This window comes from Leptosomus discolor, chromosome 18, assembly GCF_034619465.1.
Source record: "Leptosomus discolor isolate bLepDis1 chromosome 18, bLepDis1.hap2, whole genome shotgun sequence".
Taxonomy (NCBI): domain Eukaryota; kingdom Metazoa; phylum Chordata; class Aves; order Leptosomiformes; family Leptosomidae; genus Leptosomus; species Leptosomus discolor.
The window spans coordinates 11,859,746-11,887,338 of NC_141408.1; the positions used below are offsets into that span (position 1 = coordinate 11,859,746).

Sequence of the window (27,593 nt, forward strand, 5' to 3'; positions counted from 1 at the left end):
CTTTATTGCCACAGTGGAACAGAAACGTAACTTGGTGGTTTGGCTTTTTTGTTTTCTTAAGCCTACGGATTTTTGCCACATGGTCATGGAAATAGAGCAGTTCAGTAAATGGCTGCCTGCAAAATCCCTGGGGAGCAGCAGCAGAGGGCTCCACAAAGCAAGCGACAGGTTATGATTTAACGTCTCAACCACTGGATGGGGTGGGGTGGGACTCCCACCCAGAAGTGTGAGGCTCGCCCGTGTAGTTTTGCATCACCCAGCTCTGGCGAGTTGTTTGAGCTGGATGTGTCATCGCTCCACACGTGTTGGTAACAAGGAGCGCCCCTGGGTTTCTTGTAGCTTGTTTCTCAGAGCTGGTTTGGTAACTGAGGGCAAAGCTCAGCCGGTGAGGATGTTGTGCCCTCGCTTTGTACAGTGGTTTTCCGATTTCATCTTTTGCTTAATATGCCAGTTTGTGAGAGCTCGAGGTTCAATTTGGCAGCCGTAACTCCGAGTGAAAAGAACTTAGACCATCTAGGCAGTGTTCAGCCCTTGTTAGGTGTCCTTTTGGAGTGGAGGAGAATCGTTATTTTGTCCCTAAAGCGATTACAAGAAAATAGGGGGTGGTCTTTGGTTTTATTTCTTTTTTTTTCTTTGGTTGGTTTTCAGGAGAATACTCGTGTGAAATGTGAATCCAGTACTCCAGGGGCAGAGGAGAGACAATTCACTTCAGGAACTGCCCCTGCAAACGCATCCGTGGAAGAGACAGATTCACCTGTAAAACCCCGATGCAGAAAAAGACGACACAGTTCGGACGAGGATTCTCCTGGTAAGGAGACATTTGACTTTTCTTTTTTTTTGAGAGACTGGAGACAGCTACTCTGAAACCAACTATTGCAGAAAGGGGAGGTCAGAATAGTTTAGTTCTTGTGTGCAGTGCAAGTACTTCACTGGGCCTTCACTTAAAATACCGTACTTGTGCAGTCTCTTAGTGTACTCTGCCACACGCTTCCGCAGATGGGCTTATGCTAATTACTCTTAGGTGGAAAAGGGTATAAATTCTATCAGTAAATAAACCCTGAAGTTCTGGGAGTTGTGTCAGAAAGCCGGGTGTCACAATATTGAGATGGAGGCCAAAGGTCTGTTTGCTGGAGGGTGACAGTGCCACGAAGTAACGAGGTGCCTCTTGAAGTGACGGGGAAAAAACCCACCAAACCGATGAAGTTAGTGCAGAAGTCCAAACTTTTTGTCTCGGATCAATTAAACAAATTCTGTACCAGTCTGCTGATACGTGTGCTGAAAGACACGAGAAAAACAAGCAGCAGGACATCAATTTGCAAATCTAGTAACTAAAGGAAAAACCTAAATGTCCACGGGGGCGTAAGAGGACGCAACGAGTGCTTTGGGTCCATTCTAGAGGAAAAGTTGGTGCAGCCTTCAGGTCTCCTAAGCAGCCATTTCCCTCAGAGCTGTTCATCAGAGCTGAGGGCAGAGTTTGAAGAGCTGTTGCTCACTTCAAAGGGCAGTTTCTTGGTTCCAGAGAGTGATGCTGGTTAATCATTCTGCTCACAACGCCCATCAGGTTCAGACATTTAAGTAAGGAACAAAGTTTTTGTCAGAAACCTGAGGAAAAAGGCTGGGTGCCATCCTGAAAAAAGACAGGCTTTTGTTTAAAACACAGAGCTGAGAGTTGCTGTTCAGTTGCTTCCTGGTGTCACGGATAATTAGCAAACTTCTCAGCTTTCCTATCTAAGGCAGAACATTGGCTTAATACGCCAGTTGTGAAGTTATGTATAGGAATGTTTTTGGGAAGGATTTCCATGGGAAACAGTGTTACACTAGTGCTAATTGGCAGCAATTAGGATAGAAACGTGATCATCACCCAGGTCTGTCCCTTTTCGACTCGGTGTGCGTGGGAAGGGTCTTGTTCTTGGAAGAGCAGGCCTCGGATTCTCAGGTCATAGCCTGCCTCCCAGGCCCTGTTCTGATGGCGGTGCAGTTGCTGCGTGCGCGGCCAAGGGAGACGGGGACAAGGACTAACATTTACTGCGTGTTCCCTTTTCTTGCCAGCCCCGCTGGAAGAGGCAGCCTGCAAGCAGGGGTGCTTTGTGGAGGAAGAAACAAGAGAGTGAGAAGCGGCTGACAAGTACGTCAAAACGTGCAGCAGCTGCCGCCTGGCTTCCCTTGTCAGCCTCCAGCCGCGGTGCTTCGCACACCACGAGGACTTTGGATCGTTTCAACGCTTTCTGTTTAAAAAATAAAAACACCAAAAACCCTCTTAATTTTGGAATTTTGTATTAACTTGGTAGGATATTAGCTGCTCTCTTTTAATGGGGAATTCTTCTGTTTTCCTCGTTTTCATTCGGTTCCAGCGGTCTCTGTAATGATATTTGTTATTTTAGTTGGATCAGGACTTCAGAGTAACTTTTAAACTTTTAAAACGTGTTTCTGTTGATAGTAGATCTTGGGTCTGTAACAGCTCTGGGTTTGTGTGGGTGGGAATGTACCGTTTGAAGGATGGGGGGGGGCACATTCTCTATTTCTGGGGTTGGAGAAATGTAGTAGGGTGGCACCACTGCAATAAATGGAGTTTTTAAACTGAAAAGAGCGCTGCAGCCTGCTTTTCTCCTCTTTGTTTTCGGTTACAAAGGGTAGGAGTCACGGTTGGAAAGAACCGCTTTGTGTTTTGGGAGTTCTTGCTGACGTTTTTACCCACCACCACAACAACATTAATCATAAGAATAATAATATCAATTCAATATTCATGGAGTTGGTACCGATACCAAGAGCCATCCCCCGTGGGCAGGTCTGAGGAGGGTGGAGCGGTTCTCCATCGGCATAGCTGGCTGAGTTCTGCAGCCCCAACGCCCGTGACCCGCCGGGGGGCCCGTGGTGTCACAACGGCCCCTCGCCAGCCCGTCGCTCTCCTGAGCCCCCCCTTTCCAGCAGCGCCCGGGGAAGAGCAACAGCGAGCGGCCGGGGAGGTCCCACACATCGGGGTCGCCCGAATTTCCGAGCCGCCTGCGGGCAGCCCCGCTCCATCGCCCACCTGTTGCCCGTGGTCACAGGCCCGCCCTGCGGCACCCCTCGCCTCCCAGGGCTGGCCGAGGAGACCCCCCAGGCGGCATTCCGGGCACCTCTGCTGCCAGCCCGCCCCGCCGCCCCCCACCGAGACTGCTCCCACGGGCCGCTGAGCCCGCATCGGTGGGAGCCGAGGAGGGGACCTGTGAGGGCATTTGGTCTGCTGACGAGGCAGAGTACTTTACACGCTTGTGATCTCCCAGGTTTTTGGCTAATGGTTTGTCATCTCTGTCGGAGGGATTCGAGTAATGACCCTTTCCTGCACTCTGACATGCCAGCCTCTGGTTTTGTAAACCCCAAGAGTGCAAGCAAAGCTGGCATCATCTGCAGACCCTCTACTTAACTTGGACGCTGCTTCTTTTCCATACTGGGAACAACCAGTATGGCTGTGGGAAGAGAAGGCACCTTGCTTCAGATTCTCCCCTGCCTTCTACCTTGCAGTCGCTGCCAGACATGGAAGAGCGACCGTTGGGCTGGCAGAAGAACCGGGATTTGCTCCTGTTCTGCACAAGTTGGAATGACTGCAAGCAATGAGGAAGGCAGAAACTAGGTACTCCTGGCCCTTCCGTTCAGGCCATTAGTCCAAACTGCTTTTAGCTCTTGTGCGTTTCAGCGTCACAATGTGCTGCCCAAAAACTCTAAAATCAGTTGGATACCATTGTGACGAACCAAATGCAGGCAGCGCGTCACAAGCCTGGGACGTGCCCCGTGGCGCCTGGGGGCGGGGCTTCGCTGGCGCGGTGGCCTTTGCAGCGCGAGTGCCCCCTACGTCAGTTTGTTGACTCGCCACCGGCGGCATCGCCATGGAGGAGGCGCCGCTGCCCTCCGCCGTCGGGGCCGGGAACTTCCCGGCCAAGCTGTGGTGGCTGGTGAACAGCCCGCGGTTCCGCTCCATCCGCTGGGACGCCAGCGGCGAGGCGGTGCTCATCGACCAGCAGCTCTTCGAGGCCGAGGTGCTGGGCGCCCGGCCGGCCGGCCGTGGGGCGGCGAGCAGAGCTGCTGGCATCTTCCGGACGAGGAACTTCAGCAGCTTCATCCGGCAGCTCAATCTCTATGGCTTCCGCAAGGTGCCGCCAGCACCGGCGGACAGTGTGCCGAGGCTGGAGCCAGGAGCAGGGGCTGGTGACGATGGCGGCAGCTGCGCCCGGCCCCTCCACCACTTCTCCAGCCCCTACTTTCGCCGCGGCTTCCCCGAGCTCCTCATCCGCCTGAAGCGCCTGACGCGCACCAACAGGGCGAGGATGGCAGCCGGCCTGGAGGTGCCCAGCCACCCGCCCGGCCGTGGCCATGGGGTGCCCGGCTTGCCGCCGCGTGCAAGCCCACCGCTGCTGCCGTCGACGCTCGGCCAGGACCCCAGACCCGGTGAGGCGGGGCGGGCCCTGCGGGGCCGTGGTGGGGTGGAGAAGCGCTGGGTTCAGCATGGGCTGTGAAACTGGGCGCTCCCCTGAGGGAGGAGGGCTGCCTCTCCTTGCCGGTGGCCACTCGGTTCACCCAGGGTAGGCAAACGGGTGTTCTTCGCGCAGGTAGATCTGCTGCCAGTGAGCACGGGTAGCGTGGTTCACGTGTGATTCCGTCTGCCTGTCCACTACAGGACGGTCCCCGTGGTGCGCTACACCAAGAACACCCTCACCCCATCTCCGTGGGGCTGTCACAGCTCTGCCAGATGAACGTTCCTCCTCCTTGCGCTGAAGGACAGTCTGATTTTTCTTGCCTTAGACAACCTCTTTTGCAGATTTTTTATATGTGTCTTAAACAAACCTGGTTTACAGTGCAAGTGTTATATATTAGCCCAAATACCAGCCTGCTCTGCAGTACAGCCTGCTCCAGGGAGGCAAAAGCCCTGTGAAGGTGGAGCGGTGACCCTCCCTCAGAGCTAGGAGGTTGAAACGGTGTCCTCCCTTCAGAACCTTTAGTTGGGGTGATCAATAAAGGGGGGCTTCAGCTGGAATGGGTCCTCCTATTGCCCTTCATCGCCTGTGAAAACCCTTCCTTAACACTCATTTTGCTTTATTTTGTACCCGCTGCAGGACTGGTGACCACAGCACAGCTGAGTCACCATTATGACGTCAGCGTCCATCCTGACTACTGTGTATGGACCTCGTCTCACAACCGAGGCACTTTACCATCAGTGAGTTTCCACCAGACCCCAGTGCCTTGCAGAACACGGCAGGGTTCTCCTGCGTTGCCTCCAGTGTGTGAGGCTTCCCCAGCTTTTCCTGCTAAAGGATCTGCCCTTCTGTGACCCCAACAGGCCTCTTCAACCAACGTCAACTACACCCTGCAGGCTGTTCCTTCCATCCTGCCGCTCCATCAGTGGTCCCGGTCCGTGGCCACGTCGTGTCCAAGTTACAGCAGCTACGCTTCTTCAGTGCCGTACTCTGCAGCCTACTGTCCAACAGGTACGAAAGAAATTTCTGCGCTTGCTTTTCAAGAAGATACTGAAAAGTGATACCTTGAAATGTTTTTCTACAATGCTCTTGTCATGTGTATATGCTTAAACCCCATGGGTTCTGGTAGCAGCTTTCTGCTGTGAAACCCCAGGGAGGTGTGAGGCCTCGTAAATGGGTTGTTCCGACCTGTTTGCCGTCTCCTGTTATACTGGTAACGTTTCCTTCTGATGAACGTGGGACTAAATGGGATTTTGTCAAGGGTTTCTCTGAGTGTGATTGCAGATTTTAAAGGTTACCTGTCCTGCAGAGAATACCTTTGCTTTTAAATTATCTCTGCGTGCCACCCAAAAATAGGGCCTGCAGAATACTGCCTCCTCTACAAAGTTACTTTTTAGATTAAAATCCCTGAATTTCCGTGTGAGTGTGTGTATGAACAGGTCGTCTCTTCCTACGTGGAGCCACTTTCTGCTTTTCTGTGTTGGGATGAGAAAGTCAAGCAGCCAAGTCAAAAAGGGGATATTAGCTACAAAAGACTGTGATTATGAAGTTTCTGTGTGTGTGTATCCATTGTACAGGTTATGTTTTTAATATATGTACACTTATGTTAGAATAAACATTTTTAAAGGCGAGGAAATCAGTCTTAAGATGACTTGGGAGGTAATAACACGTTTCTGTGCATGTACCGAGCCGTTTAATCCAAGGGAGCGCTAGAACTGTGCATACCAACCCCAAGTTCTGGGAGTCTGCTAACTGTGCTTGAATCCTTGCAGCTGCCCTGCCGTCTTCCTCGCCCCCAGCCTACACTGCTCCTCTGACCGGCTGTGCTGGTGCTGCACCTTCCCTGGGCACCCACTGCAGCTTCTGCCAGGTGAGTGCAGCGCACTGTGGTGGGGCGAGAGCGGAGAAGACTGAATGGACTGGGGGTTCGGGGGCTTGTGGAGTGAAGGGTGTCGGCTGGAAAACTGATCCTCTTGAGAAAGTGAGAGTAACGTGGTTTACAATTATCTGTTTCAAAGAGCGGCTGAGCGTTAAACGAGTAGTTCTGTAATTCAAGTTAGCAGCGTAGTGGGATTTTTGTGGGCTTTTTTTTTTCCGTTTTTCCTTTTTTTTTTTTTAAGCCAGCAGCCCTGCTGTTTGATTGTTGCTCTTAGCATTTTTATTGAACTGTGAGTATTTCCTCGTGGAACTGAAGCAAGAAGAAAAACTTTCCTGAGCTTCAAAGCAGTCCTAAGTCATTTGCTTTTATGTCTCAGAAGAATGATGATCAGCCGTGTTATTGGAGAATGGAATTGAACCTGAACGACTTCTGAATGATTGCCCAAGCACTCAAGCCACCCTGTTTTAGTCCTAGAAGTCCTCAAAAAGGGGTGGTTGTGCTTTACCTCCTGAGCACACTATGCTAATCTTCTACGTGGAATGCTCAGCTTCCCTGTCAGCACTTTTGCTACATTAGACCGTTTTTCCTCTGGAGCTCCAATGAGCAGCAAACTATTAGTGTTTTGAGTCCTGACTTCTTGCTCTTCTACCGCTTCCTTGCAGCCTCCCTCCCATCCTTGTCTCTCGTATCTTTTCTAGATAAACTAGAAGGATTTGAGTTGTATCTTTGTGGGGGCACTTTCTCCTCTTGGAAGTGCGTACGAGATCCTACAGCGCACCCAAGAAGATGATCTGTGTTGTAACCGGTTCGAGCTGAGGTCCTCTGAGAAGAGGCAGAAGTTGTTGCAGTGTGGGTGGGTGGGTTGGTCGGTCTGGTTTTGGCAGGGATGATCTCCTCCCTGGACTGTTGACTTGGTAACCCAGCTCTTACTTGAAGTCCTGGCTACTTCAGACAGGAAACAAGCAGTGCAACCAAAGTGAAACACTGGTTAGGATCTTAAAAAATACAACTGAAAGCCTTACCGAGCCAACCCCCATCCTGTCCCTGCGATTGTTTGATACCCGTGTTCGCTGGATTTTGTTTCTCCCAGATCCCACCAGGGCAGTTCCCTTATGCAGCGGACCTTCTGCCCTCTGACTGGCCATATGACCCAGAGGATGAAAACAAGAATTCAGCAGACGATTTTGAAGGGATTCCCGTGATTCGGCTTGATGAGCTGTGTCCATCATCCCAAGCTGAAACGGCGCCCAAGGAAGCCGCAGAGAGCCAGTCTGGCAGCGGAACCCCGCTGCTGCTTGAGACCGAGAGCTGGGACGACGTTTACTCCAGTGAGGACTCTCTCGGTCAAGAATTTTCGGACACATCAAGTGCCACCCACGACAGTGTGTCCACTGAAAGTGCTGCTGGTGACGTGGCACAAGAAGCTGTCACCCCCCAGGAAGCCTGTGAAGAACGGAGAGAACAACCAGCTCAGTCCTCCGTCGTGGTTGCTCAGGAGGGACCGTGCAGTCCAGAGCAGGTGAGGGGTGCAGGGAGGTACAACTCGCACATAGCACTTTGAAAAGGCTTTTTTTTTCCTTAGTAGAAGGAAACGTTGCAGGCTTTGAACAATCCCTTATCTTTGGGACATGGATTGGTAGGATATTTGCAGAGGAGATGAATGCTGTAGAGCAGGTGATGGTGAGAACATCTTTCTGTCTAGAGGTAAAGTCCCAAGTGCTTCACTTTGGGCCTTTGTTGCCGCAGTGGAACAGAAACGTAACTTGGTGGTTTGGCTTTTTTTTTTTCTTAAGCCTATGGATTTTTGCCAGATGGTCATGGAAATAGAGCAGTTCAGTAAATGGCTGCCTGCAAAATCCCTGGGGAGCAGCAGCAGAGGGCTCCACAAAGCAAGCGACAGGTTATGATTTAACGTCTCAACCACTGGATGGGGTGGGGTGGGACTCCCACCCAGAAGTGTGTGGCTCGCCCGTGTAGTTTTGCATCACCCAGCTCTGGCGAGTTGTTTGAGCTGGATGTGTCATCGCTCCACACGTGTTGGTAACAAGGAGCGCCCCTGGGTTTCTTGTAGCTTGTTTCTCAGAGCTGGTTTGGTAACTGAGGGCAAAGCTCAGCCGGTGAGGATGTTGTGCCCTCGCTTTGTACAGTGGTTTTCCGATTTCATCTTTTGCTTAATATGCCAGTTTGTGAGAGCTCGAGGTTCAATTTGGCAGCCGTAACTCCGAGTGAAAAGAACTTACACCATCTAGGCAGTGTTCAGCCCTTGTTAGGTGTCCTTTTGGAGTGGAGGAGAATCGTTATTTTGTCCCTAAAGTGATTACAAGAAAATAGGGGGTGGTCTTTGGGTTTATTCCTTTTTTTTCTTTGGTTGGTTTTCAGGAGAATACTAGTGTGAAATGTGAATCCAGTACTCCAGGGGCAGAGGAGAGACAATTCACTTCAGGAACTGCCCCTGCAAACGCATCCGTGGAAGAGACAGATTCACCTGTAAAACCTCGGTGCAGGAAAAGACGACACAGTTCGGACGAGGATTGTCCTGGTAAGGAGAGCTTTGACTTTTCTTTTTTTTTGAGAGACTGGAGACAGCTACTCTGAAACCAACTATTGCAGAAAGGGGAGGTCAGAATAGTTTAGTTCTTGTGTGCAGTGCAAGTACTTCACTGGGCCTTCAGTTAAAATACCGTACTTGCGCAGTCTCTTAGTGTACTCTGCCACACGCTTCCGCAGATGGGCTTATGCTAATTAATCTTAGGTAGAAAAGGGTATAAATTCTATCAGTAAATAAACCCTGAAGTTATTGAACTCTCAGCGGCATCTTATACACTGTTTTATTGCCGTACACGGGATCATGCGTTCTGCCAAAAGGACGCGGACGCCTTGTCTTGTAGCCGAGACTTTCTCAGGACTTGCTTATCTTGCAGCTGCAGCTCTTCTTGCTTCTGTCTGTTCTCTCACGGGCAGACTGGAATCCTCGCAAGGTCGAAGCTGTCCTGTTCAGGGGCCTCAGTCCAGCTGAGAACCCCCCCCATCTCCCACGGGGACAAGGACTAACATTTACTGCGTGTTCCCTTTTCTCGCCAGCCCCGCTGGAAGAGGCAGCCTGCAAGCAGGGGCGCTTTGTGGAGGAAGAAACAAGAGAGTGAGAAGCGGGTGACAACTACGTGAAAACGTGCAGCAGCTGCCGCCTGGCTTCCTTGTCAGCCTCCAGCCGCGGTGCTTCGCACACCACGAGGACTTTGGATCGTTTCAACGCTTTCTGTTTAAAAAATAAAAACACCAAAAACTCTCTTAATTTTGGAATTTTTTATTAACTTGGTAGGATATTAGCTGCTCTCTTTTAATGGGGAGTTCTTCTGTTTTCCTCGTTTTCATTCGGTTCCGGCGGTCTCTGTAATGATATTTGTTATTTTAGTTGAATCAGGCCGTCAGAGTAACTTTTAAACTTTTAAAACGTGTTTGTCTTTGTGTTGATAGTAGATCTTGGGTCTGTAATAGCTCTGGGTTTGTGTGGGTGGAATGTACCGTTTGAAGGATGGGGGGGGGCACATTCTCTATGTGTAGGGTTGGGGAAATGTAGTAGGGTGGCACCACTGCAATAAATGAAGTTTTTAAACTGAAAAGAGCGTTGCAGCCTGATTTTCTCCTCTTTCTTTTCGGTTACAAAGGGTAGGAGTCGCGGTTGAAAAGAACCGCTTTGTGTTTTGGGAGTTCTTGCTGACGCTTTTACCCACCACAACAACATTAATCATAATAATAACAATATCAATTCGATATTCATGGAGTTGGTACCGATACCAAGAGCCATCCCCCATGGGCAGGTCTGAGGAGGGTGGAGCGGTTCTCCATTGGGGCCGCTGGCTGAGTTCTGCGGCCTCAACGCCCGGGACCCGTCGGGTGGCCCGTGGTGTCACAACGGCCCCTCGCCAGCCCGTCGCTCTCCTGAGCCCCCCCTTTCCAGCAGCGCCCTGGGAAGAGCGGCAGTGAGCGGCCGGGGAGGTCCCACAGATTGGGGTCGCCCGAATTTCAGAGCCACCCGCGGGTGGCCCCGCTCCATCGCCCACCCGTTGCCCGTCGCAGCCGCGCTCCAAGGCCATGGGCCTGCACTGCGGCACACCTCGCCTCCCGGGGCTGGCCGAGGAGACCCCCCCGGTGGCATTCCGGGCACCTCTGCCGCCAGCCCGCCCCGCCGCCCCCCACCGAGACTGCTCCCACGGGCCGCTGAGCCCGCACCGGTGGGAGCCGAGGAGGGGACCTGTGAGGGCATTTGGTCTGCTGACGAGGCAGAGTACTTTACACGCTTGTGATCTCCCAGGTTTTCAGCTAATGGTTTGTCATCTCGGTCCGAGGGATTCGAGTAATGACCCTTTCCTGCACTCTGACATGCCAGCCTCTGGTTTTGTAAACCCCAAGAGTGCAAGCAAAGCTGGCATCATCTGCAGACCCTCTACTTAACTTGGACGCTGCTTCTTTTCCATACTGGGAACAACCAGTATGGCTCTGGGAAGAGTAGGCACCTTGCTTCAGATTCTCCCCTGCCTTGTACCTAGCAGTCGTTGCCAGACATGGAAGAGCGACCGTTGGGCTGGCAGAAGAACCGGGATTTGCTCCTGTTCTGCACAAGTTGGAATGACTGCAAGCAATGAGGAAGCCAGAAACTAGGTACTCCTGGCCCTTCCGTTCAGGCCATTAGTCCAAACTGCTTTTAGCTCTTGTGCGTTTCAGCGTCACAATGTGCTGCCCAAAAACTCTAAAATCAGTTGGATACCATTGTGACGAACCAAATGCAGGCAGCGCGTCACAAGCCTGGGACGTGCCCCGTGGCGCCTGGGGGCGGGGCTTCGCTGGCGTGGTGGCCTTTGCAGCGCGAGTGCCCCCTACGTCAGTTTGTTGACTCGCCACCGGCGGCATCGCCATGGAGGAGGCGCCGCTGCCCTCCGCCGTCGGGGCCGGGAACTTCCCGGCCAAGCTGTGGTGGCTGGTGAACAGCCCGCGGTTCCGCTCCATCCGCTGGGACGCCAGCGGCGAGGCGGTGCTCATTGACCAGCAGCTCTTCGAGGCCGAGGTGCTGGGCGCCCGGCCGGCCAGCCGTGGGGCGGCGAGGGGAGCTGCTGGCATCTTCCGGACGAGGAACTTCAGCAGCTTCATCCGGCAGCTCAATCTCTATGGCTTCCGCAAGGTGCCGCCAGCACCGGTGGACAGTGTGCCGAGGCTGGAGCCAGGAGCAGGGGCTGGTGACGACGGCGGCAGCTGCGCCCGGCCCCTCCACCACTTCTCCAGCCCCTACTTTCGCCGCGGCTTCCCCGAGCTCCTCGTCCGCCTGAAGCGCCTGACGCGCACCAACAGGGCGAGGATGGCAGCCGGCCTGGAGGTGCCCAGCCACCCGCCCAGCCGTGGCCAGGGGGTGCCCGGCTTGCCGCCGCGTGCAAGCCCACCGCTGCTGCCGTCGACGCTCGGCCAGGACCCCAGACCCGGTGAGCCGAGGCGGGCCCTGCGGGGCCGTGGTGGGGTGGAGAAGCGCTGGGTTCAGCACGGGCTGTGAAACTGGGCGCTCCCCTGAGGGAGGAGGGCTGCCTCTCCTTGCCGGTGGCCGCTCGGTTCACCCAGGGTAGGTAAACGGGTGTTCTTCGCGCAGGTAGATCTGCTGCCAGTGAGCACGGGTAGCGTGGTTCACGTGTGATTCCATCTGCCTGTCCACTACAGGACGGTCCCCGTGGCGCGCTACACCAAGAACACCCTCACCCCATCTCCGTAGGGCTGGCACAGCTCTGCCAGATGAACGTTCCTTCTCCTTGCTCTGAAGGACAGTCTGATTTTTCTCGCCTTAGACAACCTGTTTTGCAGATTTTTTATATGTGTCTTAAACAAACCTGGTTTACAGTGCAAGTGTTATGTATTAGCCCCAAAACCAGCCTGCTCTGCAGTACAGCCTGCTCCAGGGAGGCAAAAGCCCTGTGAAGGTGGAGCGGTGATCCTCCCTCAGAGCTAGGAGGTTGAAGCGGTGTCCTCCCTTCAGAACCTTTAGTTGGGGTGATCAATAAAGGGGGGCTTCAGCTGGAATGGGTCCTCCTATTGCCCTTCATCGCCTGTGAAAACCCTTCCTTAACACTCATTTTGCTTTATTTTGTACCCACTGCAGGACTGGTGACCACAGCACAGCTGAGTCACCATTATGACGTCAGCGTCCATCCTGACTACTGTGTATGGACCTCGTCCCACAACCGAGGCACTTTACCATCAGTGAGTTTCCATCAGACCCCAGTGCCTTGCAGAACACGGCAGGGTTCTCCTGCGTTGCCTCCAGTGTGTGAGGCTTCCCCAGCTTTTCCAGCTAAAGGATCTGCCCTTCTGTGACCCCAACAGGCCTCTTCAACCAGCGTCAACTACACACTGCAGGCTGTTCCTTCCATCCTGCCGCTCCATCAGTGGTCTCGTTCCGTGGCCACGTTGTGTCCAAGTTGCAGCAGCTACGCTTCTCCAGTGCCGTACTCTGCAGCCTACTGTCCAACAGGTACGAAATAAATTTCTGCGCTTGCTTTTCAAGAAGATACTGAAAAGTGATACCTTGAAATGTTTTTCTACAATGCTCTTGTCATGTGTATATGTCAAGTGAGAATCAGATCGAAAGTCTAAAAGGAAGCGAGACCTTTAAAGCAAAAAGATTCTCAGTTTGGTGTTCTTGTCCTTCCTCCAGATGTTGAGCGTCCCCTGGTGACTTTCCAGGTAGCCTCTGTGTCGAGGTTAAAGGGCGAGGAGAAGAACCTTTGCCCACGACTAGTCAGTGTCAGGCTGACTTCCAGGGGTGGTTGTAATTGAGCCAAAGTAGGACGATGACACTAAAGCACTGAGAACTTGCTGAAAAGGTGTATGCTGGTCCTTGGTCTCACGTTTTCCTAGGTGAAGTTTTCAAAGTCAAAGATGAATCAAAGGTATTGCGTAGAAGATATCATTCTGCTCGTACTGTTTTCATATCTTTTGTTTCTTGCTTAGCTTCTTCATGTTGTCTCTTTTTGTGCACTGGAGATGAGGAAGTACAAAAGTGGTGACCCCTTTCTTTTGTCTAAAACGTTTCTGCTACCATTTTCAGTCTCACTGAAGTGTTTTTATTCACACAGCACCAAGAGTAGCTTATTTGGAAAGTGATAGTTAATCTTAAAATTGGTATTTCTTAAGTGAGGGGACTCAAGAATGGAGGTTCAATCTTATTCTTGACGCTTTTTGTTTCACTTTTGAATCCCCAATCAATCAAACCAAAGTAGGACTTTGTCCAAAGGTTTCTTTTTATGTGTATTCAAACCCATTTGTTGACTTCAGTGACAAAAAGATTTGCCTGTTTTTTCGTCGTGATTCTTGTTGAACGGGCAGTCAAATGAAAGATGCTCCTCTGGGTCTTTTATTCCCGCCTGCCCTCGGCCATCGTTGGTTTTGGGGTTTAGTTCTGTCTGCTTTCACCTCTCTGCAAAGCCTGTGATAGCAGTAGGGTTGCATCAAAGAAGTGCAGCAGAGCTTTGTTACCAGAGTGTGCTAATAATGACAAACCAGTCAAGGAGAGTGTGTGAGAAATGGTGGTGATTGGTGCTGCCTGACGCGGCAAGCCCGGTCGTGCCTTTCGACTCCCTTGGTGGCTGTAGGGTTCCTTCACAAACGATAACCTTTCTGGTGAGTGGGAGCTTAGGAGTAGCCGTGTTATTCTTAGACCTTTCTGGGAGACAGGGGATTTCTTGCTGGTGAGCCTGGTTGTCCATTGGCCGTGCAGAGAGTCGGCAGCTGAGCCTAGGGAGCAGCGAGGTGATCGATGCCCCCAAAAGGGCTGAGTTCAAACAGCATCGTCTTGTCCGTTTTCCCTGACTGAAGAGACCGTGGGTGTCGTCTTCCGTGTCGTCAGCCTTTTGGTTGGTAAAGGACTGGAGCTGGCACAGTTGTTGTGTCCAGGCCCGTGCCGGTGGGTTCCCTGAGCTGGCAGGAACAGGCAGCGCCGCGTTCCCTGATGTCCTGTGAGTGCCAACCGTTCTTTTGACGCAACGTTCTGCGTTTCAGAACCGCTCACAATCGTTCGTCAGTCTGGTCTTCTACAGGGTCGGGTTTGTTCTCTACTACCTGCAAGAATACGGGCATTTATATTTTACTTGTAGGTTTTCGTAGCCTGTGATCTGGACAGCGTGTTTTACACTTACCTACTGCTTCACAAGCACTTGTTCCCTTCGGGTCCTTCCTTTTCTTTTCTTAGAAAATAGATTCTTTGTAGTATGTGTTTGGTTTTTCTTAGAATCACTCCAGCAGTTTACAAGGAACGTCTCCTCCTTCATGGCTCTTTTGTGTTGTTTCCCCAAGAGCCCTTCCAAGTTCTCTGTGGTGGTTTTCTTGGGTTTGTAAAGATGTCTTGGAGTTTCCAGGGAGTGAAACGCAGCTGTCCTTTAGGTTTTTGGCAGTGTCCAGAATTGTGATATGTTCACAGGCCATAGAAGGTCCTTCTGAAAGGTGTCCGGGCTGCATCATAAAGCAGGAGCCACACGCAGCTCCTGCTTCTTTAGAAGGATGTCCCCTGGCTCTTTCTGTGCTGGTCAGCTCCCGGGTTTGTTGCTCCAAACTGTTAAAAAGGGCAACAGGCACAGCTGCTGAAACCCCATGGGTTCTGGTAGCAGCTTTCTCCTGTGAAACCCCAGGGAGGTGTGAGGCCTCGTAAACGGGTTGTTCCGACCTGTTTGCCGTCTCCTGTTATACTGGTAACGTTTCCTTCTGATGAACGTGGGACTAAATGGGATTTTGTCAAGGGTTTCTCTGAGTGTGATTGCAGATTTTAAAGGCTACCTGTCCTGCAGAGAATACCTTTGCTTTTAAATTATCTCTGCGTGCCACCCAAAAATAGGGCCTGCAGAATACTGCCTCCTCTACAAAGTTACTTTTTAGATTAAAATCCCTGAATTTCCGTGTGAGTGTGTGTATGAACAGGTCGTCTCTTCCTACGTGGAGCCACTTTCTGCTTTTCTGTGTTGGGATGAGAAAGTCAAGCAGCCAAGTCAAAAAGGTGATATTAGCTACAAAAGACTGTGATTATGAAGTTTCTGTGTGTGTGTATCCATTGTACAGGTTATGTTTTTAATATATGTACACTTATATTAGAATAAACATTTTTAAAGGCGAGGAAATCAGTCTTAAGATGACTTGGGAGGTAATAACACGTTTCTGTGCATGTACTGAGCCGTTTAATCCAAGGGAGCGCTAGAACTGTGCATACCAACCCCAAGTTCTGGGAGTCTGCTAACTGTGCTTGAATCCTTGCAGCTGCCCTGCCGTCTTCCTCGCCCCCAGCCTACACTGCTCCTCTGACCGGCTGTGCTGGTGCTGCACCTTCCCTGGGCACCCACTGCAGCTTCTGCCAGGTGAGTGCAGCGCACTGTGGTGGGGCGAGAGCGGAAGAGACTGAATGGACTGGGGGTTCGGGGGCTTGTGGAGTGAAGGGTGTCGGCTGGAAAACTGATCCTCTTGAGAAAGTGAGAGTAACGTGGTTTACAATTATCTGTTTCAAAGAGCGGCTGAGCGTTAAACGAGTAGTTCTGTAATTCAAGTTAGCAGCGTAGTGGGATTTTTGTGGGCTTTTTTTTTTCCGTTTTTCCTTTTTTTTTTTTTAAGCCAGCAGCTCTGCTGTTTGATTGTTGCTCTTAGCATTTTTATTGAACTGTGAGTATTTCCTCGTGGAACTGATCAAGAAGAAAAACTTTCCTGAGCTTCAAAGCAGTCCTAAGTCGTTTGCTTTTATGTCTCAGAAGAATGATGATCAGCCGTGTTATTGGAGAATGGAATTGAACCTGAACGACTTCTGAATAACTGCCCAAGCACTCAAGCCACACTGTTTCAGTCCTAGCAGTCCCCAAAAAGGGGTGGTTGTGCTTTACCTCCTGAGCACACTATGCTAATCTTCTACGTGGAATGCCCAGTTTCTCTTTCAGCATTTTTGCTACATTAGACCGTTTTTCCTCTGGAGCTCCAATGAGCAGCAAACTATTAGTGTTTTGAGTCCTGACTTCTTGCTCTTCTACCGCTTCCTTGCAGCCTCCCTCCCATCCTTGTCTCTCGTATCTTTTCTAGATAAACTAGAAGGATTTGAGTTGTATCTTTGTGGGGGCACTTTCTCCTCTTGGAAGTGCGTACGAGATCCTACAGCGCACCCAAGAAGATGATCTGTGTTGTAACCGGTTCGAGCTGAGGTCCTCTGAGAAGAGGCAGAAGTTGTTGCAGTGTGGGTGGGTGGGTTGGTCGGTCTGGTTTTGGCAGGGATGATCTCCTCCCTGGACTGTTGACTTGGTAACCCAGCTCTTACTTGAAGTCCTGGCTACTTCAGACAGGAAACAAGCAGTGCAACCAAAGTGAAACACTGGTTAGGATCTTAAAAAATACAACTGAAAGCCTTACCGAGCCAACCCCCATCCTGTCCCTGCGATTGTTTGATACCCGTGTTCGCTGGATTTTGTTTCTCCCAGATCCCACCAGGGCAGTTCCCTTATGCAGCGGACCTTCTGCCCTCTGACTGGCCATATGACCCAGAGGATGAAAACAAGAATTCAGCAGACGATTTTGAAGGGATTCCCGTGATTCGGCTTGATGAGCTGTGTCCATCATCCCAAGCTGAAACGGCGCCCAAGGAAGCCGCAGAGAGCCAGTCTGGCAGCGGAACCCCGCTGCTGCTTGAGACCGAGAGCTGGGACGACGTTTACTCCAGTGAGGACTCTCTCGGTCAAGAATTTTCGGACACATCAAGTGCCACCCACGACAGTGTGTCCACTGAAAGTGCTGCTGGTGACGTGGCACAAGAAGCTGTCACCCCCCAGGAAGCCTGTGAAGAACGGAGAGAACAACCAGCTCAGTCCTCCGTCGTGGTTGCTCAGGAGGGACCGTGCAGTCCAGAGCAGGTGAGGGGTGCAGGGAGGTACAACTCGCACATAGCACTTTGAAAAGGCTTTTTTTTTCCTTAGTAGAAGGAAACGTTGCAGGCTTTGAACAATCCCTTATCTTTGGGACATGGATTGGTAGGATATTTGCAGAGGAGATGAATGCTGTAGAGCAGGTGATGGTGAGAACATCTTTCTGTCTAGAGGTAAAGTCCCAAGTGCTTCACTTTGGGCCTTTGTTGCCGCAGTGGAACAGAAACGTAACTTGGTGGTTTGGCTTTTTTTTTTTCTTAAGCCTATGGATTTTTGCCAGATGGTCATGGAAATAGAGCAGTTCAGTAAATGGCTGCCTGCAAAATCCCTGGGGAGCAGCAGCAGAGGGCTCCACAAAGCAAGCGACAGGTTATGATTTAACGTCTCAACCACTGGATGGGGTGGGGTGGGACTCCCACCCAGAAGTGTGTGGCTCGCCCGTGTAGTTTTGCATCACCCAGCTCTGGCGAGTTGTTTGAGCTGGATGTGTCATCGCTCCACACGTGTTGGTAACAAGGAGCGCCCCTGGGTTTCTTGTAGCTTGTTTCTCAGAGCTGGTTTGGTAACTGAGGGCAAAGCTCAGCCGGTGAGGATGTTGTGCCCTCGCTTTGTACAGTGGTTTTCCGATTTCATCTTTTGCTTAATATGCCAGTTTGTGAGAGCTCGAGGTTCAATTTGGCAGCCGTAACTCCGAGTGAAAAGAACTTACACCATCTAGGCAGTGTTCAGCCCTTGTTAGGTGTCCTTTTGGAGTGGAGGAGAATCGTTATTTTGTCCCTAAAGTGATTACAAGAAAATAGGGGGTGGTCTTTGGGTTTATTCCTTTTTTTTCTTTGGTTGGTTTTCAGGAGAATACTAGTGTGAAATGTGAATCCAGTACTCCAGGGGCAGAGGAGAGACAATTCACTTCAGGAACTGCCCCTGCAAACGCATCCGTGGAAGAGACAGATTCACCTGTAAAACCTCGGTGCAGGAAAAGACGACACAGTTCGGACGAGGATTGTCCTGGTAAGGAGAGCTTTGACTTTTCTTTTTTTTTGAGAGACTGGAGACAGCTACTCTGAAACCAACTATTGCAGAAAGGGGAGGTCAGAATAGTTTAGTTCTTGTGTGCAGTGCAAGTACTTCACTGGGCCTTCAGTTAAAATACCGTACTTGCGCAGTCTCTTAGTGTACTCTGCCACACGCTTCCGCAGATGGGCTTATGCTAATTACTCTTAGGTAGAAAAGGGTATAAATTCTATCAGTAAATAAACCCTGAAGTTATTGAACTCTCAGCGGCATCTTATACACTGTTTTATTGCCGTACACGGGATCATGCGTTCTGCCAAAAGGACGCGGACGCCTTGTCTTGTAGCCGAGACTTTCTCAGGACTTGCTTATCTTGCAGCTGCAGCTCTTCTTGCTTCTGTCTGTTCTCTCACGGGCAGACTGGAATCCTCGCAAGGTCGAAGCTGTCCTGTTCAGGGGCCTCAGTCCAGCTGAGAACCCCCCCCATCTCCCACGGGGACAAGGACTAAAATTTACTGCGTGTTCCCTTTTCTCGCCAGCCCCGCTGGAAGAGGCAGCCTGCAAGCAGGGGCGCTTTGTGGAGGAAGAAACAAGAGAGTGAGAAGCGGCTGACAAGTACGTGAAAACGTGCAGCAGCTGCCGCCTGGCTTCCTTGTCAGCCTCCAGCCGCGGTGCTTCGCACACCACGAGGACTTTGGATCGTTTCAACGCTTTCTGTTTAAAAAATAAAAACACCAAAAACTCTCTTAATTTTGGAATTTTTTATTAACTTGGTAGGATATTAGCTGCTCTCTTTTAATGGGGAGTTCTTCTGTTTTCCTCGTTTTCATTCGGTTCCGGCGGTCTCTGTAATGATATTTGTTATTTTAGTTGAATCAGGCCGTCAGAGTAACTTTTAAACTTTTAAAACGTGTTTGTCTTTGTGTTGATAGTAGATCTTGGGTCTGTAATAGCTCTGGGTTTGTGTGGGTGGAATGTACCGTTTGAAGGATGGGGGGGGGCACATTCTCTATGTGTAGGGTTGGGGAAATGTAGTAGGGTGGCACCACTGCAATAAATGAAGTTTTTAAACTGAAAAGAGCGTTGCAGCCTGATTTTCTCCTCTTTCTTTTCGGTTACAAAGGGTAGGAGTCGCGGTTGAAAAGAACCGCTTTGTGTTTTGGGAGTTCTTGCTGACGCTTTTACCCACCACAACAACATTAATCATAATAATAACAATATCAATTCGATATTCATGAAGTTGGTACCGATACCAAGAGCCATCCCCCATGGGCAGGTCTGAGGAGGGTGGAGCGGTTCTCCATTGGGGCCGCTGGCTGAGTTCTGCGGCCTCAACGCCCGGGACCCGTCGGGTGGCCCGTGGTGTCACAACGGCCCCTCGCCAGCCCGTCGCTCTCCTGAGCCCCCCCTTTCCAGCAGCGCCCTGGGAAGAGCGGCAGTGAGCGGCCGGGGAGGTCCCACAGATTGGGGTCGCCCGAATTTCAGAGCCACCCGCGGGTGGCCCCGCTCCATCGCCCACCCGTTGCCCGTCGCAGCCGCGCTCCAAGGCCATGGGCCTGCACTGCGGCACACCTCGCCTCCCGGGGCTGGCCGAGGAGACCCCCCCGGTGGCATTCCGGGCACCTCTGCCGCCAGCCCGCCCCGCCGCCCCCCACCGAGACTGCTCCCACGGGCCGCTGAGCCCGCACCGGTGGGAGCCGAGGAGGGGACCTGTGAGGGCATTTGGTCTGCTGACGAGGCAGAGTACTTTACACGCTTGTGATCTCCCAGGTTTTCAGCTAATGGTTTGTCATCTCGGTCCGAGGGATTCGAGTAATGACCCTTTCCTGCACTCTGACATGCCAGCCTCTGGTTTTGTAAACCCCAAGAGTGCAAGCAAAGCTGGCATCATCTGCAGACCCTCTACTTAACTTGGACGCTGCTTCTTTTCCATACTGGGAACAACCAGTATGGCTCTGGGAAGAGTAGGCACCTTGCTTCAGATTCTCCCCTGCCTTGTACCTAGCAGTCGTTGCCAGACATGGAAGAGCGACCGTTGGGCTGGCAGAAGAACCGGGATTTGCTCCTGTTCTGCACAAGTTGGAATGACTGCAAGCAATGAGGAAGCCAGAAACTAGGTACTCCTGGCCCTTCCGTTCAGGCCATTAGTCCAAACTGCTTTTAGCTCTTGTGCGTTTCAGCGTCACAATGTGCTGCCCAAAAACTCTAAAATCAGTTGGATACCATTGTGACGAACCAAATGCAGGCAGCGCGTCACAAGCCTGGGACGTGCCCCGTGGCGCCTGGGGGCGGGGCTTCGCTGGCGTGGTGGCCTTTGCAGCGCGAGTGCCCCCTACGTCAGTTTGTTGACTCGCCACCGGCGGCATCGCCATGGAGGAGGCGCCGCTGCCCTCCGCCGTCGGGGCCGGGAACTTCCCGGCCAAGCTGTGGTGGCTGGTGAACAGCCCGCGGTTCCGCTCCATCCGCTGGGACGCCAGCGGCGAGGCGGTGCTCATCGACCAGCAGCTCTTCGAGGCCGAGGTGCTGGGCGCCCGGCCGGCCGGCCGTGGGGCGGCGAGCAGAGCTGCTGGCATCTTCCGGACGAGGAACTTCAGCAGCTTCATCCGGCAGCTCAATCTCTATGGCTTCCGCAAGGTGCCGCCAGCACCGGCGGACAGTGTGCCGAGGCTGGAGCAAGGAGCAGGGGCTGGTGACGATGGCGGCAGCTGCGCCCGGCCCCTCCACCACTTCTCCAGCCCCTACTTTCGCCGCGGCTTCCCCGAGCTCCTCATCCGCCTGAAGCGCCTGACGCGCACCAACAGGGCGAGGATGGCAGCCGGCCTGGAGGTGCCCAGCCACCCGCCCGGCCGTGGCCATGGGGTGCCCGGCTTGCCGCCGCGTGCAAGCCCACCGCTGCTGCCGTCGACGCTCGGCCAGGACCCCAGACCCGGTGAGGCGGGGCGGGCCCTGCGGGGCCGTGGTGGGGTGGAGAAGCGCTGGGTTCAGCACGGGCTGTGAAACTGGGCGCTCCCCTGAGGGAGGAGGGCTGCCTCTCCTTGCCGGTGGCCGCTCGGTTCACCCAGGGTAGGCAAACGGGTGTTCTTCGCGCAGGTAGATCTGCTGCCAGTGAGCACGGGTAGCGTGGTTCACGTGTGATTCCGTCTGCCTGTCCACTACAGGACGGTCCCCGTGGTGCGCTACACCAAGAACACCCTCACCCCATCTCCGTGGGGCTGGCACAGCTCTGCCAGATGAACGTTCCTCCTCCTTGCGCTGAAGGACAGTCTGATTTTTCTTGCCTTAGACAACCTGTTTTACAGATTTTTTATATGTGTCTTAAACAAACCTGGTTTACAGTGCAAGTGTTATATATTAGCCCAAATACCAGCCTGCTCTGCAGTACAGCCTGCTCCAGGGAGGCAAAAGCCCTGTGAAGGTGGAGCGGTGACCCTCCCTCAGAGCTAGGAGGTTGAAACGGTGTCCTCCCTTCAGAACCTTTAGTTGGGGTGATCAATAAAGGGGGGCTTCAGCTGGAATGGGTCCTCCTATTGCCCTTCATCGCCTGTGAAAACCCTTCCTTAACACTCATTTTGCTTTATTTTGTACCCGCTGCAGGACTGGTGACCACAGCACAGCTGAGTCACCATTATGACGTCAGCGTCCATCCTGACTACTGTGTATGGACCTCGTCTCACAACCGAGGCACTTTACCATCAGTGAGTTTCCACCAGACCCCAGTGCCTTGCAGAACACGGCAGGGTTCTCCTGCGTTGCCTCCAGTGTGTGAGGCTTCCCCAGCTTTTCCTGCTAAAGGATCTGCCCTTCTGTGACCCCAACAGGCCTCTTCAACCAACGTCAACTACACCCTGCAGGCTGTTCCTTCCATCCTGCCGCTCCATCAGTGGTCCCGGTCCGTGGCCACGTCGTGTCCAAGTTACAGCAGCTACGCTTCTTCAGTGCCGTACTCTGCAGCCTACTGTCCAACAGGTACGAAAGAAATTTCTGCGCTTGCTTTTCAAGAAGATACTGAAAAGTGATACCTTTAAATGTTTTTCTACAATGCTCTTGTCATGTGTATATGCTTAAACCCCATGGGTTCTGGTAGCAGCTTTCTCCTGTGAAACCCCAGGGAGGTGTGAGGACTCGTAAATGGGTTGTTCCGACCTGTTTGCCGTCTCCTGTTATACTGGTAACGTTTCCTTCTGATGAACGTGGGACTAAATGGGATTTTGTCAAGGGTTTCTCTGAGTGTGATTGCAGATTTTAAAGGTTACCTGTCCTGCAGAGAATACCTTTGCTTTTAAATTATCTCTGCGTGCCACCCAGAAATAGGGCCTGCAGAATACTGCCTCCTCTACAAAGTTACTTTTTAGATTAAAATCCCTGAATTTCCGTGTGAGTGTGTGTATGAACAGGTCGGCTCTTCCTACGTGGAGCCACTTTCTGCTTTTCTGTGTTGGGATGAGAAAGTCAAGCAGCCAAGTCAAAAGGTGATATTAGCTACAAAAGACTGCGATTATGAAGTTTCTGTGTGTGTGTATCCATTGTACAGGTTATGTTTTTAATATATGTACACTTATATTAGAATAAATATTTTTAAAGGCGAGGAAATCAGTCTTAAGATGACTTGGGAGGTAATAACACGTTTCTGTGCATGTACCGAAACGTTTAATCCAAGGGAGCGCTAGAACTGTGCATACCAACCCCAAGTTCTGGGAGTCTGCTAACTGTGCTTGAATCCTTGCAGCTGCCCTGCCGTCTTCCTCGCCCCCAGCCTACACTGCTCCTCTGACCGGCTGTGCTGGTGCTGCAGCTTCCCTGGGCACCCACTGCAGCTTCTGCCGGGTGAGTGCAGCGCACTGCTGTGGGGCGAGAGCGGAGGAGACTGAATGGACTGGGGGTTCGTGGGATTGTGGAGTGAAGGGTGTCGGCTGGAAAACTGATCCTCTTGAGAAAGTGAGAGTAACGTGGTTTACAAATATCTGTTTCAAAGAATGGCTGAGCGTTAAACGGGTAGTTCTGTAATTCAAGTTAGCAGCGTAGTGGGATTTTTGTGGGGTTTTTTTCCGTTTTTCCTTTTTTTTTTTTTAAGCCAGCAGCCCACTGTTTGATTGTTGCTCTTAGCATTTTTATTGAACTGTGAGTATTTCCTCGTGGAACTGAAGCAAGAAGAAAAACTTTCCTGAGCTTCAAAGCAGTCCTAAGTCGTTTGCTTTTATGTCTCAGAAGAATGATGATCAGCCGTGTTATTGGAGAATGGAATTGAACCTGAACGACTTCTGAATGATTGCCCAAGCACTCAAGCCACCCTGTTTTAGTCCTAGAAGTCCTCAAAAAGGGGTGGTTGTGCTTTACCTCCTGAGCACACTATGCTAATCTTCTACGTGGAATGCTCAGCTTCCCTGTCAGCACTTTTGCTACATTAGACCGTTTTTCCTCTGGAGCTCCAATGAGCAGCAAACTATTAGTGTTTTGAGTCCTGACTTCTTGCTCTTCTACCGCTTCCTTGCAGCCTCCCTCCCATCCTTGTCTCTCGTATCTTTTCTAGATAAACTAGAAGGATTTGAGTTGTATCTTTGTGGGGGCACTTTCTCCTCTTGGAAGTGCGTACGAGATCCTACAGCGCACCCAAGAAGATGATCTGTGTTGTAACCGGTTCGAGCTGAGGTCCTCTGAGAAGAGGCAGAAGTTGTTGCAGTGTGGGTGGGTGGGTTGGTCGGTCTGGTTTTGGCAGGGATGATCTCCTCCCTGGACTGTTGACTTGGTAACCCAGCTCTTACTTGAAGTCCTGGCTACTTCAGACAGGAAACAAGCAGTGCAACCAAAGTGAAACACTGGTTAGGATCTTAAAAAATACAACTGAAAGCCTTACCGAGCCAACCCCCATCCTGTCCCTGCGATTGTTTGATACCCGTGTTCGCTGGATTTTGTTTCTCCCAGATCCCACCAGGGCAGTTCCCTTATGCAGCGGACCTTCTGCCCTCTGACTGGCCATATGACCCAGAGGATGAAAACAAGAATTCAGCAGACGATTTTGAAGGGATTCCCGTGATTCGGCTTGATGAGCTGTGTCCATCATCCCAAGCTGAAACGGCGCCCAAGGAAGCCGCAGAGAGCCAGTCTGGCAGCGGAACCCCGCTGCTGCTTGAGACCGAGAGCTGGGACGACGTTTACTCCAGTGAGGACTCTCTCGGTCAAGAATTTTCGGACACATCAAGTGCCACCCACGACAGTGTGTCCACTGAAAGTGCTGCTGGTGACGTGGCACAAGAAGCTGTGACCCCCCAGGAAGCCTGTGAAGAACTGAGCGAACAACCAGCTCAGTCCTCCGTCGTGGTTGCTCAGGAGGGACCGTGCAGTCCAGAGCAGGTGAGGGGTGCAGGGAGGTACAACTCGCACATAGCACTTTGAAAAGGCTTTTTTTTTCCTTAGTAGAAGGAAACGTTGCAGGCTTTGAACAATCCCTTATCTTTGGGACATGGATTGGTAGGATATTTGCAGAGGAGATGAATGCTGTAGAGCAGGTGACGGTGAGAACATCTTTCTGTCTAGAGATAAAGTCCCAAGTGCTTCACTTTGGGCCTTTGTTGCCGCAGTGGAACAGAAACGTAACTTGGTGGTTTGGCTTTTTTTTTTTCTTAAGCCTATGGATTTTTGCCAGATGGTCATGGAAATAGAGCAGTTCAGTAAATGGCTGCCTGCAAAATCCCTGGGGAGCAGCAGCAGAGGGCTCCACAAAGCAAGCGACAGGTTATGATTTAACGTCTCAACCACTGGATGGGGTGGGGTGGGACTCCCACCCAGAAGTGTGTGGCTCGCCCGTGTAGTTTTGCATCACCCAGCTCTGGCGAGTTGTTTGAGCTGGATGTGTCATCGCTCCACACGTGTTGGTAACAAGGAGCGCCCCTGGGTTTCTTGTAGCTTGTTTCTCAGAGCTGGTTTGGTAACTGAGGGCAAAGCTCAGCCGGTGAGGATGTTGTGCCCTCGCTTTGTACAGTGGTTTTCCGATTTCATCTTTTGCTTAATATGCCAGTTTGTGAGAGCTCGAGGTTCAATTTGGCAGCCGTAACTCCGAGTGAAAAGAACTTACACCATCTAGGCAGTGTTCAGCCCTTGTTAGGTGTCCTTTTGGAGTGGAGGAGAATCGTTATTTTGTCCCTAAAGTGATTACAAGAAAATAGGGGGTGGTCTTTGGGTTTATTCCTTTTTTTTCTTTGGTTGGTTTTCAGGAGAATACTAGTGTGAAATGTGAATCCAGTACTCCAGGGGCAGAGGAGAGACAATTCACTTCAGGAACTGCCCCTGCAAACGCATCCGTGGAAGAGACAGATTCACCTGTAAAACCTCGGTGCAGGAAAAGACGACACAGTTCGGACGAGGATTGTCCTGGTAAGGAGAGCTTTGACTTTTCTTTTTTTTTGAGAGACTGGAGACAGCTACTCTGAAACCAACTATTGCAGAAAGGGGAGGTCAGAATAGTTTAGTTCTTGTGTGCAGTGCAAGTACTTCACTGGGCCTTCAGTTAAAATACCGTACTTGCGCAGTCTCTTAGTGTACTCTGCCACACGCTTCCGCAGATGGGCTTATGCTAATTACTCTTAGGTAGAAAAGGGTATAAATTCTATCAGTAAATAAACCCTGAAGTTATTGAACTCTCAGCGGCATCTTATACACTGTTTTATTGCCGTACACGGGATCATGCGTTCTGCCAAAAGGACGCGGACGCCTTGTCTTGTAGCCGAGACTTTCTCAGGACTTGCTTATCTTGCAGCTGCAGCTCTTCTTGCTTCTGTCTGTTCTCTCACGGGCAGACTGGAATCCTCGCAAGGTCGAAGCTGTCCTGTTCAGGGGCCTCAGTCCAGCTGAGAACCCCCCCCATCTCCCACGGGGACAAGGACTAACATTTACTGCGTGTTCCCTTTTCTCGCCAGCCCCGCTGGAAGAGGCAGCCTGCAAGCAGGGGCGCTTTGTGGAGGAAGAAACAAGAGAGTGAGAAGCGGGTGACGAGTACGTGAAAACGTGCAGCAGCTGCCGCCTGGCTTCCTTGTCAGCCTCCAGCCGCGGTGCTTCGCACACCACGAGGACTTTGGATCGTTTCAACGCTTTCTGTTTAAAAAATAAAAACACCAAAAAACCTCTTAATTTTGGAATTTTGTATTAACTTGGTAGGATATTAGCTGCTCTCTTTTAATGGGGAGTTCTTCTGTTTTCCTCGTTTTCATTCGGTTCCGGCGGTCTCTGTAATGATATTTGTTATTTTAGTTGAATCAGGCCGTCAGAGTAACTTTTAAAACTTTTAAAATGTGTTTGCCTTCGTGTTCATAGTAGATCGTGGGTCTGTAATAGCTCTGGGTTTGTGTGGGTGGGAATCTACCGTTTGAAGGATGGGGGGGCACATTCTCTATTTGTGGGGTTGGGGAAATGTAGTAGGGTGGCACCACTGCAATAAATGGAGTTTTTAAACTGAAAAGAGCGTTGCAGCCTGATTTTCTCCTCTTTGTTTTCGGTTACAAAGGGTAGGAGTCACGGTTGAAAAGGACCGCTTTGTGTTTTGGGAGTTCTTGCTGACGCTTTTACCCACTACCACAACAACATTAATCATAATAATAATAATATCAATTCGATATTCATGGAGTTGGTACCGATACCAAGAGCCATCCCCCGTGGGCAGGTCTGAGGAGGGTGGAGAAGTTCTCCATCGGCGCCGCTGGCTGAGTTCTGCGGCCCCAATGCCCGGGACCCGCCGGGTGGCCCGTGGTGTCACAACGGCCCCTCGCCAGCCCGTCGCTCTCCTGAGCCCCCCTTTCCAGCAGCGCTCGGGGAAGAGCGGCAGCGAGCGGCCGGGGGTTCCCACGCGTCGTGGTCGCTAGAATTTCCGAGCCGCCCGCGGGCGGCCCTGCTCCATCGCCCACCTGTTGCCCGCGGTCACAGGCCTGCCCTGCGGCACCCCTCGCCTCCCGGGGCTGGCCGAGGAGACCCCCCCGGCGGCATTCGGGGCACCTCTGCCGCCAGCCCGCCCCGCTGCCCCCCACCGAGACTGCTCCCACGGGCCGCTGAGCCCGCACCGGTGGGAGCCGAGGAGGGGACCTGTGAGGGCATTTGGTCTGCTGACGAGGCAGAGTACTTTACATGCTTGTGATCTCCCAGGTTTTCAGCTAATGGTTTGTCATCTCGGTCCGAGGGATTCGAGTAATGACCCTTTCCTGCACTCTGACATGCCAGCCTCTGGTTTTGTAAACCCCAAGAGTGCAAGCAAAGCTGGCATCATCTGCAGACCCTCTACTTAACTTGGACGCTGCTTCTTTTCCATACTGGGAACAACCAGTATGGCTCTGGGAAGAGTAGGCACCTTGCTTCAGA

General features: G+C 51.8%; 2 protein-coding genes across 2 annotated transcripts; both read left to right on the forward strand.

Moving 5' to 3' along the window:
* Nucleotides 1-3,863: 3,863 nt before the first annotated feature.
* LOC147414181 (heat shock factor protein 5-like) lies at nt 3,864-7,888 on the forward strand. The gene is made up of 5 exons (XM_086475433.1): nt 3,864-4,013; nt 4,128-4,422; nt 5,103-5,188; nt 5,312-5,459; nt 7,428-7,888. The coding sequence occupies exons 1-5, from the start codon at nt 3,864-3,866 to the stop codon at nt 7,886-7,888; spliced, it is 1,140 nt and encodes a 379-aa protein (XP_086331559.1).
* A 12,736-nt stretch (nt 7,889-20,624) lies between these two features.
* Nucleotides 20,625-24,644, forward strand: LOC147414182 (heat shock factor protein 5-like). The gene is made up of 5 exons (XM_086475434.1): nt 20,625-20,774; nt 20,889-21,183; nt 21,864-21,949; nt 22,073-22,220; nt 24,184-24,644. Exons 1-5 carry the CDS (start codon nt 20,625-20,627, stop codon nt 24,642-24,644), a joined length of 1,140 nt encoding a protein of 379 aa, XP_086331560.1.
* The last annotated feature ends 2,949 nt before the right edge of the window (nt 24,645-27,593 follow it).

Excerpts from the sequence above, each read along its gene's own strand:
- LOC147414181 (XM_086475433.1), top strand. The coding sequence starts at position 3,864 with ATGGAGGAGGCGCCGCTGCCCTCCGCCGTCGGGGCCGGGAACTTCCCG. Across the intron at positions 5,189-5,311 it reads ACCGAGGCACTTTACCATCA|GCCTCTTCAACCAACGTCAA; the intron begins GTGAGTTTCCAC and ends TGACCCCAACAG. Across the intron at positions 5,460-7,427 it reads TGCAGCCTACTGTCCAACAG|GGCAGTTCCCTTATGCAGCG; the intron begins GTACGAAAGAAA and ends AGATCCCACCAG.
- LOC147414182 (XM_086475434.1), top strand. The coding sequence starts at position 20,625 with ATGGAGGAGGCGCCGCTGCCCTCCGCCGTCGGGGCCGGGAACTTCCCG. Across the intron at positions 21,184-21,863 it reads CGGCCAGGACCCCAGACCCG|CACAGCTGAGTCACCATTAT; the intron begins GTGAGGCGGGGC and ends TGGTGACCACAG. Across the intron at positions 21,950-22,072 it reads ACCGAGGCACTTTACCATCA|GCCTCTTCAACCAACGTCAA; the intron begins GTGAGTTTCCAC and ends TGACCCCAACAG.